We start from the raw sequence: 19,397 nt of genomic DNA, 5'->3' as shown, positions 1-19,397 counted from the left end.
CAGGCCTGCACGCATTCATCCTCTCTGTGCTCTGGACTGGCTGTAACCAGCTGCATCGGCTTCCTGCCTGGACTTCCCTGCAATGGTTGACTGTACTTTTAAATTTTATGCTGAAATAAACCTTTCACTCCTTGTTTACTTTTTTCAAGATTGTTTTATCTTTGTAACTGGATGGAAACCTAGGATTTCCTTTTGCCCCTGCTCCCTCCTTCCTTATCCTCTGTCAATATTTGTTCCCAGATCCTGTGTTAGGTTTTAATGATAGAAACTTGAGCAAGAGCAACAGAGTGGACCTGGTGACTCCTGTGAGGATTTGTGTAGGATCAGGAGGGGTAATAGATAAGTGGTGAACTTCACCACTAACTATGTCATAGCTAACTAGTTTCTAGTAACATATTTTAAAAGACCGTTATGTAATACTTTATTCCTAAATACTTAATTATTCTTAATCTTTAACAATTTCATTCTTAACTATCAAAATGAATAAAATCTTGATATCCTCAGCCTGTCAGATCTATAACCATTTGCAGTCCCCAAATGTTTATGATTACATTGTTTACAGAACTTGATCAGGCATTTAATTTATTTTATGCCTAGAGTTTTTCAACATTAGGGTTATTTCCCTCTTCTTGTGTCCTCCAAACCATCCTGTCTCTCACAGTGACATGGACTCATTGAGAAGATTATACATAGATGTCTGCTGAGCAGACATTTGGTGGTATGGATGGAAATGGGCTCCCCAGAATATGATTCTCATGGATTAACTCCTGTGGTGGTTCCTCCTTAGAGGCAGTGAGGAACAGGAAGGTACTGGCTGTTGATTCCCACAATACTTCTCCACAGTCATTTATGAGATGTTCATCTTGTTGGGAAGTTTAATAGAAAAGCTCACATTCACCATGCTTTCTTTTTCCTGACTGATGGAATTTTGTTTGCTTTGGCTGTGTTTATTTACATAGTTTTATGTCTACAATAAACTTCTTTCTTTTGTTCTGTTTTTTTCTCACTTTTTTTTTTTTTTTGGTTTTTTGAGACAGGGTTTCTCTGTGTAGCTTTGCACCTTTCCTGGATCTCGCTCTATAGACCAGGCTGGCCTCGAACTCACAAAGATCCGCCTGGCTCTGCCTCCTGAGTGCTGGGATTAAAGGTGTGCGCCACCACCGCCCGGCTATTCTGTTTTTAATAATAATTAGTCATTGCCCTAAGTTGTTTACTTGTTTTTTTAGGGACAACATATGAAGATGTTTATTAACTTCTTGAAGTTATGAAATGTAATATATTGCAAGAACTTTAATATAATTTTTATGATTACTTTAAAAAAATGTGTATGTGTGTATGCCTGCGTTCGTGTGTGTGTGTGTGTGTGTGTGTGTGTGTGTGTGTGTGTGTGCGAGCTCATGCATGTGGCCACTTGAATGCCATAGCACACACGTGGAGGTTGTAGGACACCACTGTTAAAGGTCCTTTCTCTTCTCCACCTTATTTGTAAATCAGGGTCTGTCTTGTTCTACTGATGTTCTACACACATGCCTGATGCTCCTGACCTGCCTCCCAGCTCACTGTAATTACATCTTGATGGAATTATGGATGCATTCCACTGCAGATAGCTTTATATATGAGTTCCAAGGATTGAACCCAGGGTTCAGGTATGCATGGCAAGTGACTTTTCCCTGCTAAGAGTTCTCTTCAGCCTTTCGTAAGATTTTGATTTAAGAAATGTAGAGGCAATAGGTCATTACTCCAAAAGTTTGACTGTTATATAGCCTGCATATAGTACACTGCTGATACCAGCCTCCTGGGCCCATGAGTGTTTACAACATCATGCTCACTAAAGCTGTTTCTCACTGTGGCATTTTAAAAGAATGTTATGGAGTATCTTACTCCTGAGTACTTAATTACTTTTCATCCATAAAAATAAGGACATCTGCTTACCTATAAACTCTATTCTTAACTATCAAAATGATAGTGTGTGTGTATGTGTACACTTGTTTGTTCACATGCCTGTGTGTGTATGTGCCTGTGTGTTGTGTAGAGAGCCTTTCTTGTGTGTGTCCTGTGTATATTGGGAGGGTGTTAAATGACTACTAAATTACTAGAGATACTTCATCTTCTCCTGTTCTGTCTTCCTCGTTCCTTCGACAGAGATCTCACTGTGCCGGTCTTGGAGTGTGATAACTCATTATCCTAGAACATGTGACTTGGTAAAGAACAAACAGTAACTGTCATTAGCATGGGCTTCATTATAGTGATATTTTATTTGTACTAAAATGTGATTTGTATGTTAGTAAATAAAGTTCCCCGGGGGTCAGAGCTATTAGAGCCATAGCAAAAGCTGGGCGGTGGTGGTGCAAGCCTTTAATCCCAGCACTTGGTAGGCAGAGCTAGGTAGATCTCTGTATGTTCAAGGATACAGCCAGCATTGGAGACACACACCTTTAATCTCATTACCGTAGAAGACCTGGAGGTCTGTACAGACAGGCAGTGACGAGGCGGTCATGTGGTTGGGTTTACAACCAATGAGAAGGCAGAACAGAAACTATAAAAAAAGACAGACACACAGGAAGTAGGTCTCTTTCAGAGAGGTAGGGCAACAGCGACAGTGAAGGGTAAGGATTTTAGCTCTTAGCTATTGCTCTAACCTCTTGGCTTTCATCTCTGTATTGGCTCTGTGTTTCTTATTGAATAAGACGGTTGGTTACATCTACATTTCATGTCAAGTCTGACCTGAGCCTCTTTCTGTTCACTTGGTAAAAGAGAAATGTCCTTCTTCTCCCAGGTGCCCATACTATGCTCCTCAGGATAAAGACATAACAAAATCTTTTATTGCTGGAACAGGTTAGTTCACCAAATGACAATGACTGTGGTTGTTCTTGTTGATAATGATGGTCATTGGTGCTCTAGCCTAGATCTAAGGAGCTCAGGAAAAGGACCAGTATAGCAATGGAGCTGGTCGCTGAGCATCCCATTCTGTTCTTGGATGATCCCACCACTGGCTTAGACTTGAACACTACGACTGATGTCATCTCAGTTCTGAGAAGGTAAGTGCTGAAGGAACATTAGGTTTTATTCATTTAGTACCTGGTCACTTGTGTGTATTTTTGGTGCAGGAGATTCAGAAGTAAGCATCAGAATTTCTTCCTTGTTTGTTAGAGGGAAACTTCAATTAACAAGGAACACACATCAAGACAATGAGACAAGAGCATAGGGAAAGATGGCTGTGGTGAAGGTGGAGCACTGCTTTAAATAAATGTCCCCATAACCCTCAAGCATGTGACAAGTGAGCTGAGGATGAGTGGGTGAGATCTGAACAGAGTGCTGTATGGAGGGAAAATGCATTTGTTCTGAAGCAAAGCATGTTTGATGTGTCTGGAACATTAAATAGCCCAACTTGACTAGACCCGGTGGCCTGAGGGGATGGAAAGTTGCTAGTGTACTTCTAAAGACACCCCAAACTGGGTGACTTGATAAAAGTTAAATTTATTACAGTTCTGGGTCCCAGAAGCCAGATATTAAAGTATCCACAGGCTGTGTCTCCTGAGGCCTCAGTCACTGAGCTGTGGATAGTGTCTCCTTCCTCTTCATGTGTTTATGCCCTGATCCCTTAAATGGACAGCAGTTACATTAGTACACACTAGTAAGTTCGTTTAAACTTAATTACCATTTAAAGACTTTTGTCTCCAAGAGTCTTTAAACCACATTATAACCACATTCTAAATTCTTAGATGTGAGAACTTCAACCAATGGGTCTTTGGAATGACACAATTCAGCCCTCCACATTCACAGTTGAAGTGAGGGGGTTGTTTGGGTTGGATATAGATTGCCTGGACCACCTGGGCCACTGTAAGGACTCAGGTTTCCATGGCAGGGGATGTGGGAAGGCTTCTGAGTTTAGAGCAGAGCATGCATCATGGAGAAGGTTGTGCAGTTGCATCATGGGCATGTAAAGTGTCAGCAAGAAGCTGAGAGGTGAGGGTTCCTTAGCTAGAAAATGGTTGGTTCTGGAGTGCTTTGAAGATAGAATAAATGGCATTATCTCTGGGATTAGCCCTGGATGTGATGGCTGAGGGAATGATTCCTAAGCTCTGGGTCCTGAACCTGGGGAAGAATGAAATAAAAGAAGTGATCTTTCCTTCTCTCAAGAAAGAAGTCTGCAGCTGAAACATTTATAGAAAAAATGTAACAGTTCAATTTTTTCATTTTAAAAATTAGTAAGAATTTCAAACTGAGTGAATAACCCCAAGAACCATATAAGGACAGTCCCATTCCCATGACCTGGGCTCCTGGCTGTTGAACTTTACTGCACTCTCTGTCTGTCCTTCCTTCCCCTTGTTCTTTGTTTTGTTTTGACATCACGGTCTGTCACCCTAACCACTCCTGCCTGTCCCTCCAAGAACCACATCATCCATCATTGCACCTTCTCAGTGAGGAAGTCAACACCTGGGGCCTTGTCACCTTCTAGTCTGTAGACTCCTCAGGTGTCACACCTTCCCTGTCTGTCCCCTCTCCTGTCTGCTTCAGGACACTCTAAGATCAAGTTCTTGTTCATTTTCAGTATGGACCACTTCTCTCTGTCCCTGTGTCTCATGTCATTGCTAGTCTTAGTGCATTGCATGGGTCATCCTAAGTGTGGTTTCTCCCAGTGTTCTGGAGCAGACTCAGGCCCTGATATGGTGTGTTCTCCTTGGTCCCCAACACTCCTGGAAGTGCATCCTAGTGGTAGAATACTTTTTTTAATGTTTATTTTTATTGTGTGTGTTTTATGTGTGTATGTACGTGTGTAGCATACCTGTAGAGGTTAGAGGACAACTCAAGGAGTTGACTTTCTCCTTCCACCATCAGGGTTCTGGGAACTGAACTTAGGTCTTTAGACTTGGCATCAAGTGTCTCTACCCAATGATCCATCTCACTTCCCTGGCTTGAATCTTGATCATCTAATCATGCTGCTGGTTCTGGGTTATGTCACATGAAATTACAATTTTTCCTTTTGTGATTCATTAACAGTCTGACAGGGAAAACAATCAGCTGTCATTCCATTATTCTGCTCCTTATCTTGTTGCTACCAACCAGTTGTCCTGCCGAGAAAAAAAGAAACAAAAACAAACACTTCACTCCTCTGTCTCTCCCCCTCCCCACCTCCTCTTCATTTGTATTAGTGGCACTGGGAGCTGCAGCACGTCATGGAGTAGACCCTTCTGTCCAAACAGCTTTACTTGTATAACCAGTTGTTGGTGAGGTTCAAGGCCTCTGGCTTCTGGTACACCATCAATGCAGGACCCTCACTGAAACTCCTCTGGGATGTCCTGCTGCTACCCTGAGTCATGGAGATCCTGCAGCTATGGATCTGCAGGATCAGTCCCTACATGTGCTACAGCAGGTCACAGATGGGGTAGATGATGGGTTGGGCAAACTCAAAGCCCTGGATGTGTGCCTGGGATGTAGCTGGGCTGGTCAGTTCAGGCCAGATGTGCCACCATACCCAGCTTTTATAAACATATTTTCAAATCAGTTTTAAACAGCATTTTGGGTTATTGTTTCTCCTAACAGAAGATATGACTTTCTAAAATGGTAGTTCAGGAATTAATTAAACCAATGATCAGGTGGTGGTAGCACACACCCTTAATCTGATCAAATGGCAGACAGAGTCCCTGTGTGGTCAAGGACACAGCCAAGCGTAGTGACACGCGGCTTTAATCCCAGCACCAACCATAGAGACCAGGAGGTCTGTACAGACAGGCAGTGATGAGGAAGTCTTTTGGCTGGGCTTAGAGCCAATGAGAAGACAGAACAGGAAGGCAATAAAAGCACAGGTCAGATAGGAAGAAGCTCTCTCTGTGGAAGCTACTGTGTGGTGGTAAGCTAAGGCTAGTCGTGGTTATTTGCTCTGATCTCTTCGGCCATTACCCCTGTATTTGGCTCTGTGTTTCTTATTTAATAAGACTGTTTAGAAATTCATCTACATCTATCAGGTGCATAATACAAGTGAGAGGAAGTATTTTTAAGGAAAATTCAAGCTGAAATGGGAACAGAGAGTATAACTTCAGGAATAAAATACTTTGTTGAGAATTTCAAGTTTTCGATGTTTCAGTGGCTTATGATTTTTCCCTCTTTAAACTTAGGATGTCTATGAGGGGACGGACAATCATCTTCTCCATTAATCAGGCTCAATACTCCATCTTCAGATTTTTTGATAGCCTCACCTTAGTGGCCTCAGGAAAAGTCATGTATCACGGGCCTGCACAAGAGGCGTTGGAGTACTTCACATCCGCAGGTATGGCTGACTTTTACTGTGAGATCTCCTTCATTCACGGGATCTAAGAAGAGAACAGGGCTTCCCAGGAGTACTGCTTGACCTTCCTGCAGACTTACTGTGTGTGGGTTTCTCCATTTTAAATACTTTTGGTTAATTTGGTGACAGGACTCTGTTAGTTGTGCAGCAGAGGCTTGTTGTTCAGGTCTCTTTTCTTTCTGCTGTCCTGTGTCATGTCTGTGTTACAGTATTTTTCCTGAGCTTCTTGTTTTGCATCCAGTTGTGGTGACCCTCTTAACTAACATGCTGGCCTCAAGTCTGGTTATCTGTCATTGGAACAGCTTTGGAAACCCAGCATCATCGTGTTCTTGCTCACTTAACACATGGTGGTTTTCAGTTTTCCCCTAGTGTGATCTGACTCTGAGGAGCTGGGGAGATGTTACTTAAGTTAGTTGTAACTTTGCGTTTCAGGTATAGGCAATGCTTGAGGGCTAGAGTGGCTTAAGTCTGGCTTCTGTGGACTCATGTTTTTGTGCCTGCCTGTTTTTTTTTTTTTTTCAGAGTCAGATTGGATGATGAAATATTTTTTAATGATTCATGCTGTCAGTTTCATTTTAGCGAAATACAAATATAGTTATGGATGATTGTACCTCCAAATATAGGTTTAAATGTTTGCTTTCCGTCACTCTCTAGCAGCCTGAGAGACCAGCTCCCTGAACTGCATCCAGGGTTGCAAAAAGAATGCTTTCAGAGTAGTAGGACTTAGGGATAACTCTTATTTATCTGAGGGAACCAGACTCAAACACGTACTGAGGAATTTTCTTTATTTTTCTCCAGCTTCTCCCTCTTTCTTTGTTCTGTCTCCTCTTATATCCATCCCATGGAAAGTAAAAAAAGTTACATCTGAGGGCATGAGTAACCATGGCAATGCCCACATGCAAGGTTCAGGCGGTGACATGAGGCCGGGGGCACAGTGCCCAGTGAGACAAGCTGCTGAGGAATTTTTTAGGGCGTAGGTCTTTACCAGCCAGACTTATCAAGCAGGGAACTGGCACCAATGTTGTTTTGTGTCTGGCCTTGGTTCTACAATAGACACCTGGGAATACCTTGTGTGTTTTCTCTGGAGGTTTATCTTAGGAAGCATTGTGCGTAGTTTGAATTTGCTCTGAGGCTCAAAATCAGCCAATTGTATGTAGCATGTCTTACAACTGAGAAGAAATTGTTGTTTTCTTTATGTAAGTCTGTGCTAGTGATAAAAAACAGGGCCTAAGTATCTTACAGTCCTCATGGAATAATAGATCTAATTTTGAAGCAAATCCTAGTATATTTTCTACATATCAAAATTATACAGCTTAATGATGAGTGATCTTCAGGCAGCCCACAGATATAAGTGACCATAACATTGAGATGTGATCATGATATCACATGTACATATTGTATGAGATCACACATCACTGTGCAGGTTTTGGGGAGACACCACAGCTGTTTTTGCACATGTGGAATTACAGACAGAAGCAACAGTGTCATAGGCACTGGGGAGACACCACAGCTGTTTGTAGGGAAGACACATAGCGGCACATGAGAGAAATGACAGACAGATGCACCTGGTGTTTGAGTTTTGGGGCCCATAAGCCTTGCTTAGTGAGATTCCTCAGTCAGAGAGTTATTCCTCTGGAGGGTTGACACCGGAGTTGTTAATTGCCGTCTGCTGTATATTCTTGTGGCCGCTGTAAAAGCCATTGACCAGCAGCTCTCTGTATCACTCTCTGTTTTTGATTAATCTTTGTCATTTAAAAGTGTAAACGTTTGTGAGTCTTTGGAGTCCAATAAAAATTTAGGCCAAATTCAAAAGATTGTTTCATAGAAAGAGTTCACATATGTATGTAGAACATACACATCAACATACATATATATTCACAAATGTGTATATACATATATGTTTATATTATACTGGGAAGCAGATATTTTTGAAATATTATGAGGGTATGTGCAAGAGGAAAGGATAAGATAGTGGGGGAGGGGCAAGACGAAGAAGAAGCTCTTAGATTCTGTCTCCCCTCCCCATCCCACTCTCTGAAAGAGGGTCCTCAAGTTTGTGTTCATGGCCAACTTCTTTGTAGGTTATGAATATGATTCCCACAACAACCCTGCAGACTTCTTCCTGGACATCATTAATGGAGGTTTCTCTGCTATATTAGACACAGAGGAAGAAGGCCATAATGGTATGTGAATCTTCTAGAGTCAGATGTTTTGCCTAACTGATTTCATTATAACACAGTAGTGTGGTTCTTTAGATAGTAGCTTTATATGTTAATTCAGTGTCCTAAAATTAGCTAATAAGTGTTCTGTCTGTTGTGCTTGGTGTTTTATATTTAAATTATAATAGACCATTTATATGATACTGTCTGTTGTCAAGGAAATTTCTGTTAGAAAGTAAATGTACTTATTGTTTGTCATATTATCCTTGTTATTGTTTTAGATGTGGTTTGCTTATGTAGCCAGGCTGGCCTTAAATGTGTGCTCTTTCTACCTCACCTCCAAATAGGTATTACAGCGTTATGTCACAATGCCTGGCTTTGTTTATACCATTTAAAAAACATGATACTTGGCAGTTTTTACACTTGCATATACATTCACATGTGGCAAAAACCAGGCACCAGACTTTTATGTTATGAAGGGAAGGAAGACTTTAAGACTTGGGGTCCAGATGGGAAGAGGTCATTCAGTTTGCTGTATCCATGGGATAATGGAAGTAGTCAGGTCAGTTAGGGACACTTCTAATCTGTTAAGGAATTACACAGGTGTAATTTCATTATGCTCAAAATGTGGTGGGCTGAAGATGTAAGTCAGCTGGTAGTGTCCTTGCCTTGCATGCACCAAGCCTTCAATTTGGTTCCTAGTACCACATAACTGTGTGTGCAGTGCATGCCTGTCATCTCAGCCCTTGAGACAGACACAGGAGGACCTGGAGAAGTTTTAAGGTCACCCTTGGCTTCTTAGCAAATTTTGAGGCAAGTCTAGTGTGGTGGTATTTTGTTCCCCAAAATATTGTGCACCCTAATAAACTTATCTGGGGTCAGAAAGCAGAACAGCCACTAGATACAGAGGCTAGAAAATGGTGGCACTCACACCTTTAGTCCTAGCCTTCTGGAGGCATGGATCTCTGTGAGTTCAAGGCCACACTGGAAATAGCCAAGCATGGTGACTCATGCCTTTAATCCCAGAAAGTGAGCCTTTAATCCCAGGGAGTGATGGCAGAAAGCAGAAAGGTATATAAGGTGTGAAGACCAGAAACTAGAAGCTTTTGACTGGTTAAGCTTTCAGTCTTTCGAGAAGCAGTTCAGCTGAGATTCATTTGGATAAGGACTCAGAGGCTTCCAGTCTGAGGAAACAGGTTCAGCTGAGAAGTTGGCCAGGTGAGGTAGCTGTGGCTTGTTCTGCTTCTCTGATCTTCCAGCATTCACTCCAATGCCTGGCTCTGGGTTTGTTTTTGTTAATAAGACTCTTTAAGATTCATGCTACATCCTAGGGTACATGAGACTGTCTCAGAGAAAAACTAGTACATAATTTATGTGTTATTCATGAAAAGTGTCTCAGAAAAATCAGTTAAATTGTTGTCTGTTTCTTGTCTTTATCCACTTTTATCCCAAAGCTGACATATATACAGAACTTTCTGAGAGACGGCACCAAGTCACAGAAAAATTAGCCAACATGTATGTACAGTCCTCCTTATACAGAGAAACGAGAACTGAACTGGATCCACTCTTGGGGGAACAGAGGGCAGGGAGGAACTCAGCCTTGGAGCAGATCACATATGTCACCCCTTTCTGGAATCAGCTTTGGTGGATTATCTGTCGTTCATTCAAAAATTACTGTGGTTTTCCACAGGTCACTGTGATTCAGGTAATCTGATGAATTATTTTAACTGTATTGTGAAAAAATCAAGTGGGAGCAGTTTGTTTCGGAGTCGGTCTACTTCAGGTCACATTTATCTTTTACTCTGTTCCATATATTCGTCATCTCCACTCGGCATATGTTCAATAAAACAAGTAGAACATGATTAACTTTTTAGTTACAGAAAACATTTTTAGTGGTTGTTTTTTTTTATTTAGAGGAACTATAATGACTAATCCCAGTAGGAAATTTAATTCAGGGAAGGCAACAAGAAATTCAGCGCACCTGGAAGTTCCTCACACCTGTCTACTTTAATTCACCAGTGCATCCTACAAGTTCAAAGTCCAGAAATGAGTCAGGGAGTCAAAGGCTTCTGTCCTGATGTAACTTTTCATGGGGTGGATGGATGGTAACTAATAAACAGATACAATTGTAGCACGTCAGATGAAAGAATGGACTTTGGAGAAAGTTTAAGTAGGAAGGGTAGAGGTGACTGGGGAGGGAAAGGGGGTTGATCTGTAGTTGAAATCATGGGATGAGGAAACAGGGCCACTGATCCCCTCTGAGGAGCCTGTGCATGCACTGCCTGAGAGATGAGCCCAGTGCAGAGTGCTGTTCCTTATTGGAGTCCAGGGTGAGAGCAGAAGCCACTCAGAGTGCAGTTCACACACAGATAGTGACTGGACTGAACAGTGCTCTTCCCTGTCAGCTGACTGGGAACTGGGAGGAAGTGAGGTTCCACTTTTCTTTAAACCGGCTCTGTAAGAAGGATCGTCATGCCTTAAGATTTTCTGTTATTTTAACATGAATGTCACACAGAAATGTGGTTCTTCCAGCTCATTGGGCCATCACTTTTTCATTTATATTTATTTCATGATGTTGAGAATTCTGCTGTGTTAGTGTTTGATCCTGGGGCCTCAGCCATGAGAGGACAATCACTCTACCATGGACCTACATCCCTGTCCCTGTCCAACTAGAACTTATAGTCAGTTCTGTTGTTAGTGTGTTGTTATTTACTCTCAGGAATTTAGTTTCTGTTGAACACTGAAAGGTCGTGTGTTGTTGGCTGTAATGAAACACCACTTACTTCCTAACATGTGTGCTGCCCTTTTCATATTTCAATGTTGCTTCCTTCTCTGTGTGTATGTGAATATTCTTACCATTTGAGTTGTACTGTCAGTTGCTCCAGACACTTTGGTCTTTTCTATAATTTTATCTGTTAATTCAGTTACCGTTTATTTATGTCATAAAAGAGGCATTTTTATATCCATTCTTTTTGAAAAAAAGATTCAATATGACTGGAAAAAAGTGAGTTACATTCATCAAATTGTGTTACTCATTGTTCAACAGTGAGGCACAGTATCATGAGGTAAGAAGTGTGTGTTTGTTAGCAATGTTAGGAACTGAGGACTAAATCTCTAAATCATTTATTTATTTATTTATTTATTTATTTATTTATTTATTTATTTATTTATTTATTTATTATGTATGGCTGTTTTGAGTGCATCTATATTTATGCGTCATAGGAATGTCCATGAAGGCCAGAAGAAAACATCAGATCCTCTGAAACTGGAGTTATAGAAGGTTGTAGGGGCCATTTGTGTGCTGGGAACTGAATCTCAGGCCCTCTGGAAGAGCAGCTAGTGATCTTAACTGCTGAGCCTTATCTCCAAATTCTAGTGTTTTGAGTTCTAATTTGTCAAGTTACATGGTAGGCGGCTTTCCCTTAGATCATAATATTCTACTTTTAAAACATCATCAGAGGAATAACAGAATCTTTTTTTTATTTAATTTTTTAATTTTTATTTTGCAATACAATTCAGTTCTACATATCAGCCACGGATTCCCTTGTTCTCCCCCCTCCCGCCCTCCTCACCTTCCCCCAGCCCACTCCCCATTCCCACCTCCTCCAGGGCAAAGCCTTCCCCATGGACTGAGATCAGCCTGGTAGACTCAGTCCAGGCAGGTCCAGTCCCCTCCTCCCAGGCCGAGCCAAGTGATCCTGCATAGGCCCCAGGTTTCAAACAGCTGACTCATGCAATGAGCACAGGACCCGTAAATGGAGAATCTTTTAAATAAGTTACAGCATCATGTAGCCTTACTCCTTTGTTAAGTGAAGCACCTTTTAAAGCCATTTTAACTCAAAACCAAAGCAGTGCAGGTCCTTGTGACTGTCTGCACAGACTGAGTGGATGGAGGTGGATGAGGGTCTGCAGGAGTTGGCAGCTTAGATGAGACTTGAGCACAGGCCGCTCTGGCTGAGGTTGATGGAGCAGCAGTGACAGAGATGAGGGGCAATGGGGCATCAGGTGACCCAGAGGACGCTGTCTGAACACTGTGGTGACAGCAATAGTGCTCGTTCCCACACATGCACAGACTTCCCAGAGGTGACACAGTGAGGACCAGCTCCCCCCTTCTTAGCACACAAGATCCCACTGCTAGGAACTGGGTTGTGAGTCATCTTCAGTTTTGTTATTTGGTTTGCAGTTGAGGGGATCAGGGCTAGGTCTAGTGTATGTTGTGCAGGGCTCTGCCACTGAGCTGTCCCCTGGCCTGCGGTGAACTTGTTTCTAACTAGAGTAATGAAAGCCCGAGTTCTTTAAACCACTTGAAGTAGAAACTGCACATGTTCGCTGCACCAGAGCTGAGGTATCAGTTTAGGTGAACACTTTTGTCACTTACTTTGGTTCGTCCTGTAACCTCCCCAGGTGCCTGCATTCTCTCCACCCTGTGTCATCCATGTTTCAGAACCTGAACTGAGCCCTTCACTGGCCGTTCCTGATGGAGCACTGAGAGAAGTCTTAGCTTTTCCAGGGTCTGTGCTGTCAGAGCCTCAGATTGCAGAGACCTTCAGTTTAACATACAAGCAGTCTATTAACATGTGTGTTTCATATTCTTCCAGGGACTCTGCCCAAAATATAGTGTTTCTCTCATTGGAGAGATCTGATTAGGAAACCATATATATTAAATAGTGCACAATGTATAGAACACTTTCTATTCCTAATGGAAAGTTTTTCTTTTCCCCATTATCTTTTTGAAAGGCAATAATCACAATCATTCTGGCGGTGTTGGTGGGCGTCGCTTTCCATTACCTACGAAATGATTGTACTGAAGTCCAGACCAGGTATGCAAACTTGGGTCCTGATTTTCAGAAAATGCTGTCACTTTGTTCATGCTTATGTAAATATATTAAGAATTGGAATTCATGGCAAGAACCGCATAATCATTTTATGGTGTGATAGAGTGTGTTAGTACATTGAAGCCTGAGTGGAAGAACTCACTTTTTCACATGTTTGTGTGTAGATAAAATGAAAGTATACACGTCACATATTTCACATTTTAGCGGTTTTAGTGTTTAGTTTCATGTTATGTAACTATCACCACACTCTAAATGTAGGGCATTTTTTCTTCTTCCCAAATGGAATCCCATAGCTCTGAAAGAAGACTCCACATACTACCCACTCCCGATTCCTGGTATCAACCATCCTACTTTCTGTCATTGAATATGACTAATGTGGGAACCATGAATTGGAGTCACACAATTATCTGTGTTTTCGTGTTTTTGGGGTTTTGTTTTTGTTTGTTTTGGCTGGCTTGTTTCCATTGGTCTAATGTCCTCAGGTTCATCAAAGTGTGGCAAGTGTGTGGATTTCTTGGGCTCTGTAAGGCAGAATAGTAGTCCATTGTGTGTGTGTGCTGTGTTGCTTCCCATTCACCTGTGGCTGGAAATGTGGTTTGCTGTCACCATTGGCTGCTGTGAACCATGCTGTTGAGTGTGCAAGTACATCGGTTTGAGCCCTGGACTTTTGCTCTTTAAGGTAGAAAGCTTGAGTTGCCAAATCATAGGCCATTGGGTTAATTGTTTGAGGAAATGCTGTCCTGTCTCTAACTCCACTGTACTATTTTACATCCTCACCAGCCCAACCCAAGAGCTCCAGAATGTCCATATCCTCAACCAAACTTATGTTCTTTCTTGTTTGGAATAAGATATTTAAAAAAAATAAATGATATTTCACTGGATGTTTTAGGAAGTGACTGCAATTTCCCATTTTGAATACGAAAGTTTTCTTTTCATTCCAAAATTATTTATTTCTTTAGTGCGTGTATATGTGTGGGCATACATGTACTACAGCATACACGAGAAGGCCAGAGGACAATTTACAAGAGCAAGCCCTCCACCACATGGGTTTCAGGATTGTACTCAAGGTCATCAAGAACGGCAGCAGTCATCTCACCTGAATCATCTCATTGGCCCTTAATTTTTCCTTGCTATTGAGTTACAATGATTTTTGTTTTTGAGATGAGAATCCCAAACCAGATACATGATACATAGACATTTCTTCTCTTCTGTGTATTGCCTTTTTATTCTGTTTATAATGCCCTTGGTACATAAATGTTTTAGTTTAACTATTTATTCTTCTTTTGTTTCTTTGGTGCCAATTTTCTTGCACATATTTGCTATGTTTGAATGTGACCGTGGGGTACTAGGATGGGACTCAGTTTTTCCTGACTTGTCTTGTAGATGTCACCTTTGTGGTCCTTGTCTAATTTGAGCTATAACATAGCTTTAAAGATATCCTTTCATGTTAAACTTTTTAAAATGACTATAGCTTGTTCCAAACATAATGTCTCATCAGAATCACAATTTTCACTGTAATTTATGTATGGCATAAAATTGTTTCCTCAACTGGGCCTCCTGCTTGACACCCATAGCCTCTGGGTACCTCCCAGTAGCCAAAGAGGCTTGACAATTATGGAAAGATGATTAAGAACTTCAGGAAGCTTCTCTTGAGACAGACAGACACACAGAGAGAAACAGAGACAGATATATATATATATATATATATATATATATATATATATATATAGAGAGAGAGAGAGAGAGAGAGAGAGAGAGAGAGAGAAAGACAGAGAGATGAGAGAGATAAAGAGGCAGACAGAGAGAGAGACAGAGAGAGATGTGTTATATGTACAGTTTTGTGTGGGGTGCACTCATGTGTATGTGAGTATGTGCATGTGCATGTTGGTGAGCATGCATAAATCTGCATATGGAGGTCAGAGGTTGATGCCAGGTTTTCCTCGATGACCCTCCACTTTCTTTTTCCAGGCAGGTCCCTCACTGGATCTAGAGCTCATTGACTTGGCCAGACTGGCTGGCTAATGAGCTCCAAGTGTCCACTTCTGTACCCTTCATCACTGGAGTTACAGATGAGAAGTACTGTGCCTGGATATTTTTACATGTGTTGTAGGCATTTGAACTCAGGTCCTCATGGCTGCATGGCAGACTTGTTGCTGAATGGGCCATCTCCACAGCCCCACAAATCTGATTTGATGTGTGGAAAACGCTGATTTAATTTTGAAGATAAGAACAAACATAAAAATCAGTTCTTCTATGAATTGCCTTCTGTGTGGATCAGGAGTTAGTCTGCAGTGAGATGACTGTTACATCTATTTCCATCTGTCTTCTTTTCACCTTCCTGAAGGCCAAGGTCTGAATGCTTTCCAAATCTGCTAGTACTTGGTTTATGTCCTGTGTAGACAGCATGTCTTAACCCAGCAGAACACAGACAACAATATAGATGGTGTAGACACTGTCACAGGAAGCATTCAGACACAAACTCCAAAAAACCTAATGTGGAAATTGTTGTGCTCATGTTGCTAGACCCTCAAGCAAGACCACCACAGAGCCAATATCTGATGCAAGTACAAAGGGGCTTATTAATAACATGCAAGCCTGGGCATGGTCTGTGTCTAACACACTGGCTAGCCAGGTGAAGGAGGATGGCCCTGAGCTCTCAGAGTGAAGTGTTTTTTAAAGGGAAAAGCCGCAAGCTATGAGGTACAAGCCTTTGTGTTTCAGGGTCATACTTCAGTTAACAGGAACATTTAGCCAAGAGAAGAACTACAGAAGACAAAATACATTTGGAGTCTCTGCCAGTACTGTTGGAGACTCTGATGGATTAAGCCTTTGGTAGCTTCATAACTATTTCTTGGCCAGCAGCCTACCCACCCTGAGGGTGTGTGTGGGGGGTCACCTTGACTGGAGTCTTAACTGGGTGTTTATGTCTCTGGAACTTGGTTCAGCTTTTATCTTAGTATTGCTAGAAATGAAGTTTTCTTTAAAAAGGAGTTTGTCTTGCTCTCTCAGAAATGATCTTGGAAAATGCAGACATAAAAAAGAGCTTTATTAGCTGTTTCTTCGTATTCTTTTTAGAAATTGCAAAATGCTCTTAATTTGTATTTTTCACTTCCTCTGCTACCAGTATTGTATAAGAAGTTGTACTGTGTGACAGTGGCCTTTGTGTGTAGTTTATTTCAGTCATCCTGATTAGTGGTTGATTCTTTTGGTTAGTGTGCTGGCTAGACTTTGTCAACTTGGCATAAGCCTATGGGAAGAAAGAACCTCAATTAAGGAAATTCATCTGCCAGATTGGCTTGTAGGCAAGTCTGTGGGACGTTTTCTTGATTAATGATGGATGTGGGAGGGGCCAGCCCACTGGGGGCAGTGTCACCTCTGGGCAGGTGGTTCTGAGTTGTATAAAGAAGCAGGCTGGCAAGTCATGAGGCACAAGCCAGTAAGGAACATGCCTCAGTGGCCCCAGCTTCTATCCCTGCCTCTAAGATCCTGCCTTGAAATCCTGTCTGACTTTCCTCGGGGATGGACTGTGACTTGGGATATGTAAGCCAGATAAATCCCATTCTCCCTAAGTTGCTATTTGTCATGGTGTTCATTGTAGCACCAGAAACCTAAGTAGGACAGTTCAAAACACTTCCTCAAGATCATCTATGGAGATCTCATCCATTTCTCTGTCATTGGGCGATCCCTGTGTCTTTCTTAGGGTTCTGTTTTCTAGGTAGCCTCCCTGGAGTTGTGAGTAGCAGTCTAGTCATCCTTTGTTTTACATCTAGTATCCTCCTGTGAGTGAGTACATACCATGTTTGTCTTTCTGAGTCTGGGTTACCTCACCCAGGATGATTTTTTCTAGATCCATCCATTTGCCTGCAAACCTCATGATGTCATTGTTTTTCTCTGCTGAGTAGTATTCCATTGTGTATATGTACCACATTTTATTTATCCATTCTTCAGGACGTGAGTGGGTAATGAAGGGCAAGTTTCGAGGGAAAGAGAGCTTAGGGGAGCGGGAGATCCCAGCTAGATCAAGAACAGAGAGGGAGAACAAGAAATAAGAGACCATGATAAATGAAGACCACATGAGAATAGGAAGAAGCAAAGTACTAGAGAGGTCCACAGAAATCCACCAAGATACCCCCACAATAGACTACTGGCAATGGGTGAGAGAAAGCCTGAACTGACCTACTCTGGTGATAGGATGGCCAAACACCCTAATTGTCATTCTAGAAATCTCATCCAATGACTGAGGGAAACGGATGCAGAGATCCATGGCCAAGCCCCAGGTGGAGCTCCAGGAGTCCAATTGGCGAGAACAAGGAGGGTTTATATGAGCGAGAATTGTTGAGACCAAGATTGGAAAAAGCACAGGGACAAATAGCCAAACAAATGGAAACACGTGAACTATGAACCAATAGCTGAGGAGCCCCCAACTGGATCAGGCCCTCTGGATAAGTGAGACAGTTGATGAGCTTGATCTGTTTGGGAGGCATCCAGGCACTGGGACCGGGACCTGTCCTCAGTGCATGTGCTGGCTGTTTGGAACCTGGGGCCTATGCAGGGTCGCTTGACTCAGCCTGGGAGGAGGGGACTGGACCTGCCTGGACTGATTCTACCAGGTTGAACTCAATCCCCAGGGGAGTCTTTGCCCTGGAGGAGATGGGAATGGGGGATGGGCTGGGGGAAGGGGGGAGAACAAGGGAATCCGTGGCTGATATGTAAAATTAAATTAAATTATAAAATAAAAAAGATCAGCCGGGCGGTGGTGGCGCACGCCTTTAATCCCAGCACTCGGGAGGTAGAGCCAGGAGGATCTCTGTGAGTTCAAGGCCAGCCTGGGCTACCAAGTGAGTTCCAGGAAAGGCACAAAGCTACACAGAGAAACCCTGTCTCGAAAAACCAAAAAAAACCCAATAAATAAATAAATAAATAAATAAATAAATAAATAAATAAAAAAGATCATCTATGGAATAAAGCTATTAAATTATTTTCAGGGTCAATATCAATATTCTCTTCATCTGTAATGTTCAGGAGGCCATGAGATGCCTTCTCATGTTTGGATCCAGCAAAGCCTTTGTATTTTGTCCAACTATATAACTAAGAGCTGGATTTGAATTTTGTGGCACATGAGCTCCTTTGGCTCAACAGCATTACAGGGTTGAGATGGCAGCCAAACATTAAGGAGAAGGCATTGAAAGAAATAATTGGACACAGACATTTATTCTGTGCATACTTACATGCCTATTTAAAATCATTTACCCAAAATGCATGTGAAGTCTGATGTTCATTGGAGAACTATGCACAGTAACCAGATTAAGGAATTTAACTGTCTATCAACACATAAATGATGAAGAAAACATCACTCAAATGCTGCTTATCTTTAAAAATGGGAATTGCTGGGCGGTGGTGGCGCACGCCTTTAATCCCAGCACTCGGGAGGCAGAGCCAGGCAGATCTCTGTGAGTTCGAGGCCAGCCTGGACTACCAAGTGAGTTCCAGGAAAGGCGCAAAGCTACACAGAGAAACCCTGTCTCGAAAAAAAAAAAAAAAAAAAAACCAAAAAAAAAAAAAAAAAAAAAAATAAAAATGGGAATTTATAGCAATATGGATAGAATTGAAGATTTGAGGAATATCATGCCAAATAGGTAATGCAAACCCAGAAAGACAAACATGTTTCACTTACATGTGAATTATAAAGCAGTTGACCTCCAGGCAGCATAGTGTACACTTTGCCAGGGCAGTGGGGTGTGAGGAGACACATATGGGCTGAGAGTGTAAAATCTGATAAACAGAAGTAAGATTTTTCTCCTTTGAGACAGATTGTACAGCACATTCAATCCATCAAATATTAATACACATTTCAAAGTTCCTGAGACTACATTTCTAATGCATTACCTTTAAAATGATGTATATTTGTAGTAATGGTTATAAACTAATTTAATTTGATATAATTACTTTACAGAATTGTTCATGAATCATATAAGTTTTATACCTTAAATGTTTTCAATCTAAATGATAATATCTAAACACTCAGATCAGAAAGTAGATGTAGCATATATGGTTAAGTATAACCAGGCCCATTAGGTTGCCTTTCTAAGTTCTTGGATTTGTTGATAAAACATATGA

The 19,397-nt window shown here is 41.7% G+C and overlaps 1 protein-coding gene across 1 annotated transcript in view; it reads left to right on the top strand.

Annotated features, from left to right (window-relative positions):
* The window catches only part of LOC131920498 (ATP-binding cassette sub-family G member 3-like), a 68,792-nt gene that overhangs the window by 26,814 nt on the left and 22,581 nt on the right, over nucleotides 1-19,397 (top strand). Inside the window, exons 6-10 of the mRNA XM_059274872.1 lie at nucleotides 2,902-3,038; nucleotides 6,117-6,268; nucleotides 8,368-8,469; nucleotides 9,900-10,150; nucleotides 13,183-13,265. Of these exons, the coding sequence (XP_059130855.1) occupies nucleotides 2,902-3,038; nucleotides 6,117-6,268; nucleotides 8,368-8,469; nucleotides 9,900-10,150; nucleotides 13,183-13,265 (725 nt within the window). The remainder of the gene's footprint in view (nucleotides 1-2,901; nucleotides 3,039-6,116; nucleotides 6,269-8,367; nucleotides 8,470-9,899; nucleotides 10,151-13,182; nucleotides 13,266-19,397) is intronic.

This window comes from Peromyscus eremicus, chromosome 10 (genome assembly GCF_949786415.1).
Source record: "Peromyscus eremicus chromosome 10, PerEre_H2_v1, whole genome shotgun sequence".
Classification (NCBI taxonomy): Eukaryota; Metazoa; Chordata; class Mammalia; order Rodentia; family Cricetidae; genus Peromyscus; species Peromyscus eremicus.
The sequence above is the reverse complement of the archived record's forward strand: the minus strand, read 5'-3'. Positions and strand labels throughout refer to the sequence as shown.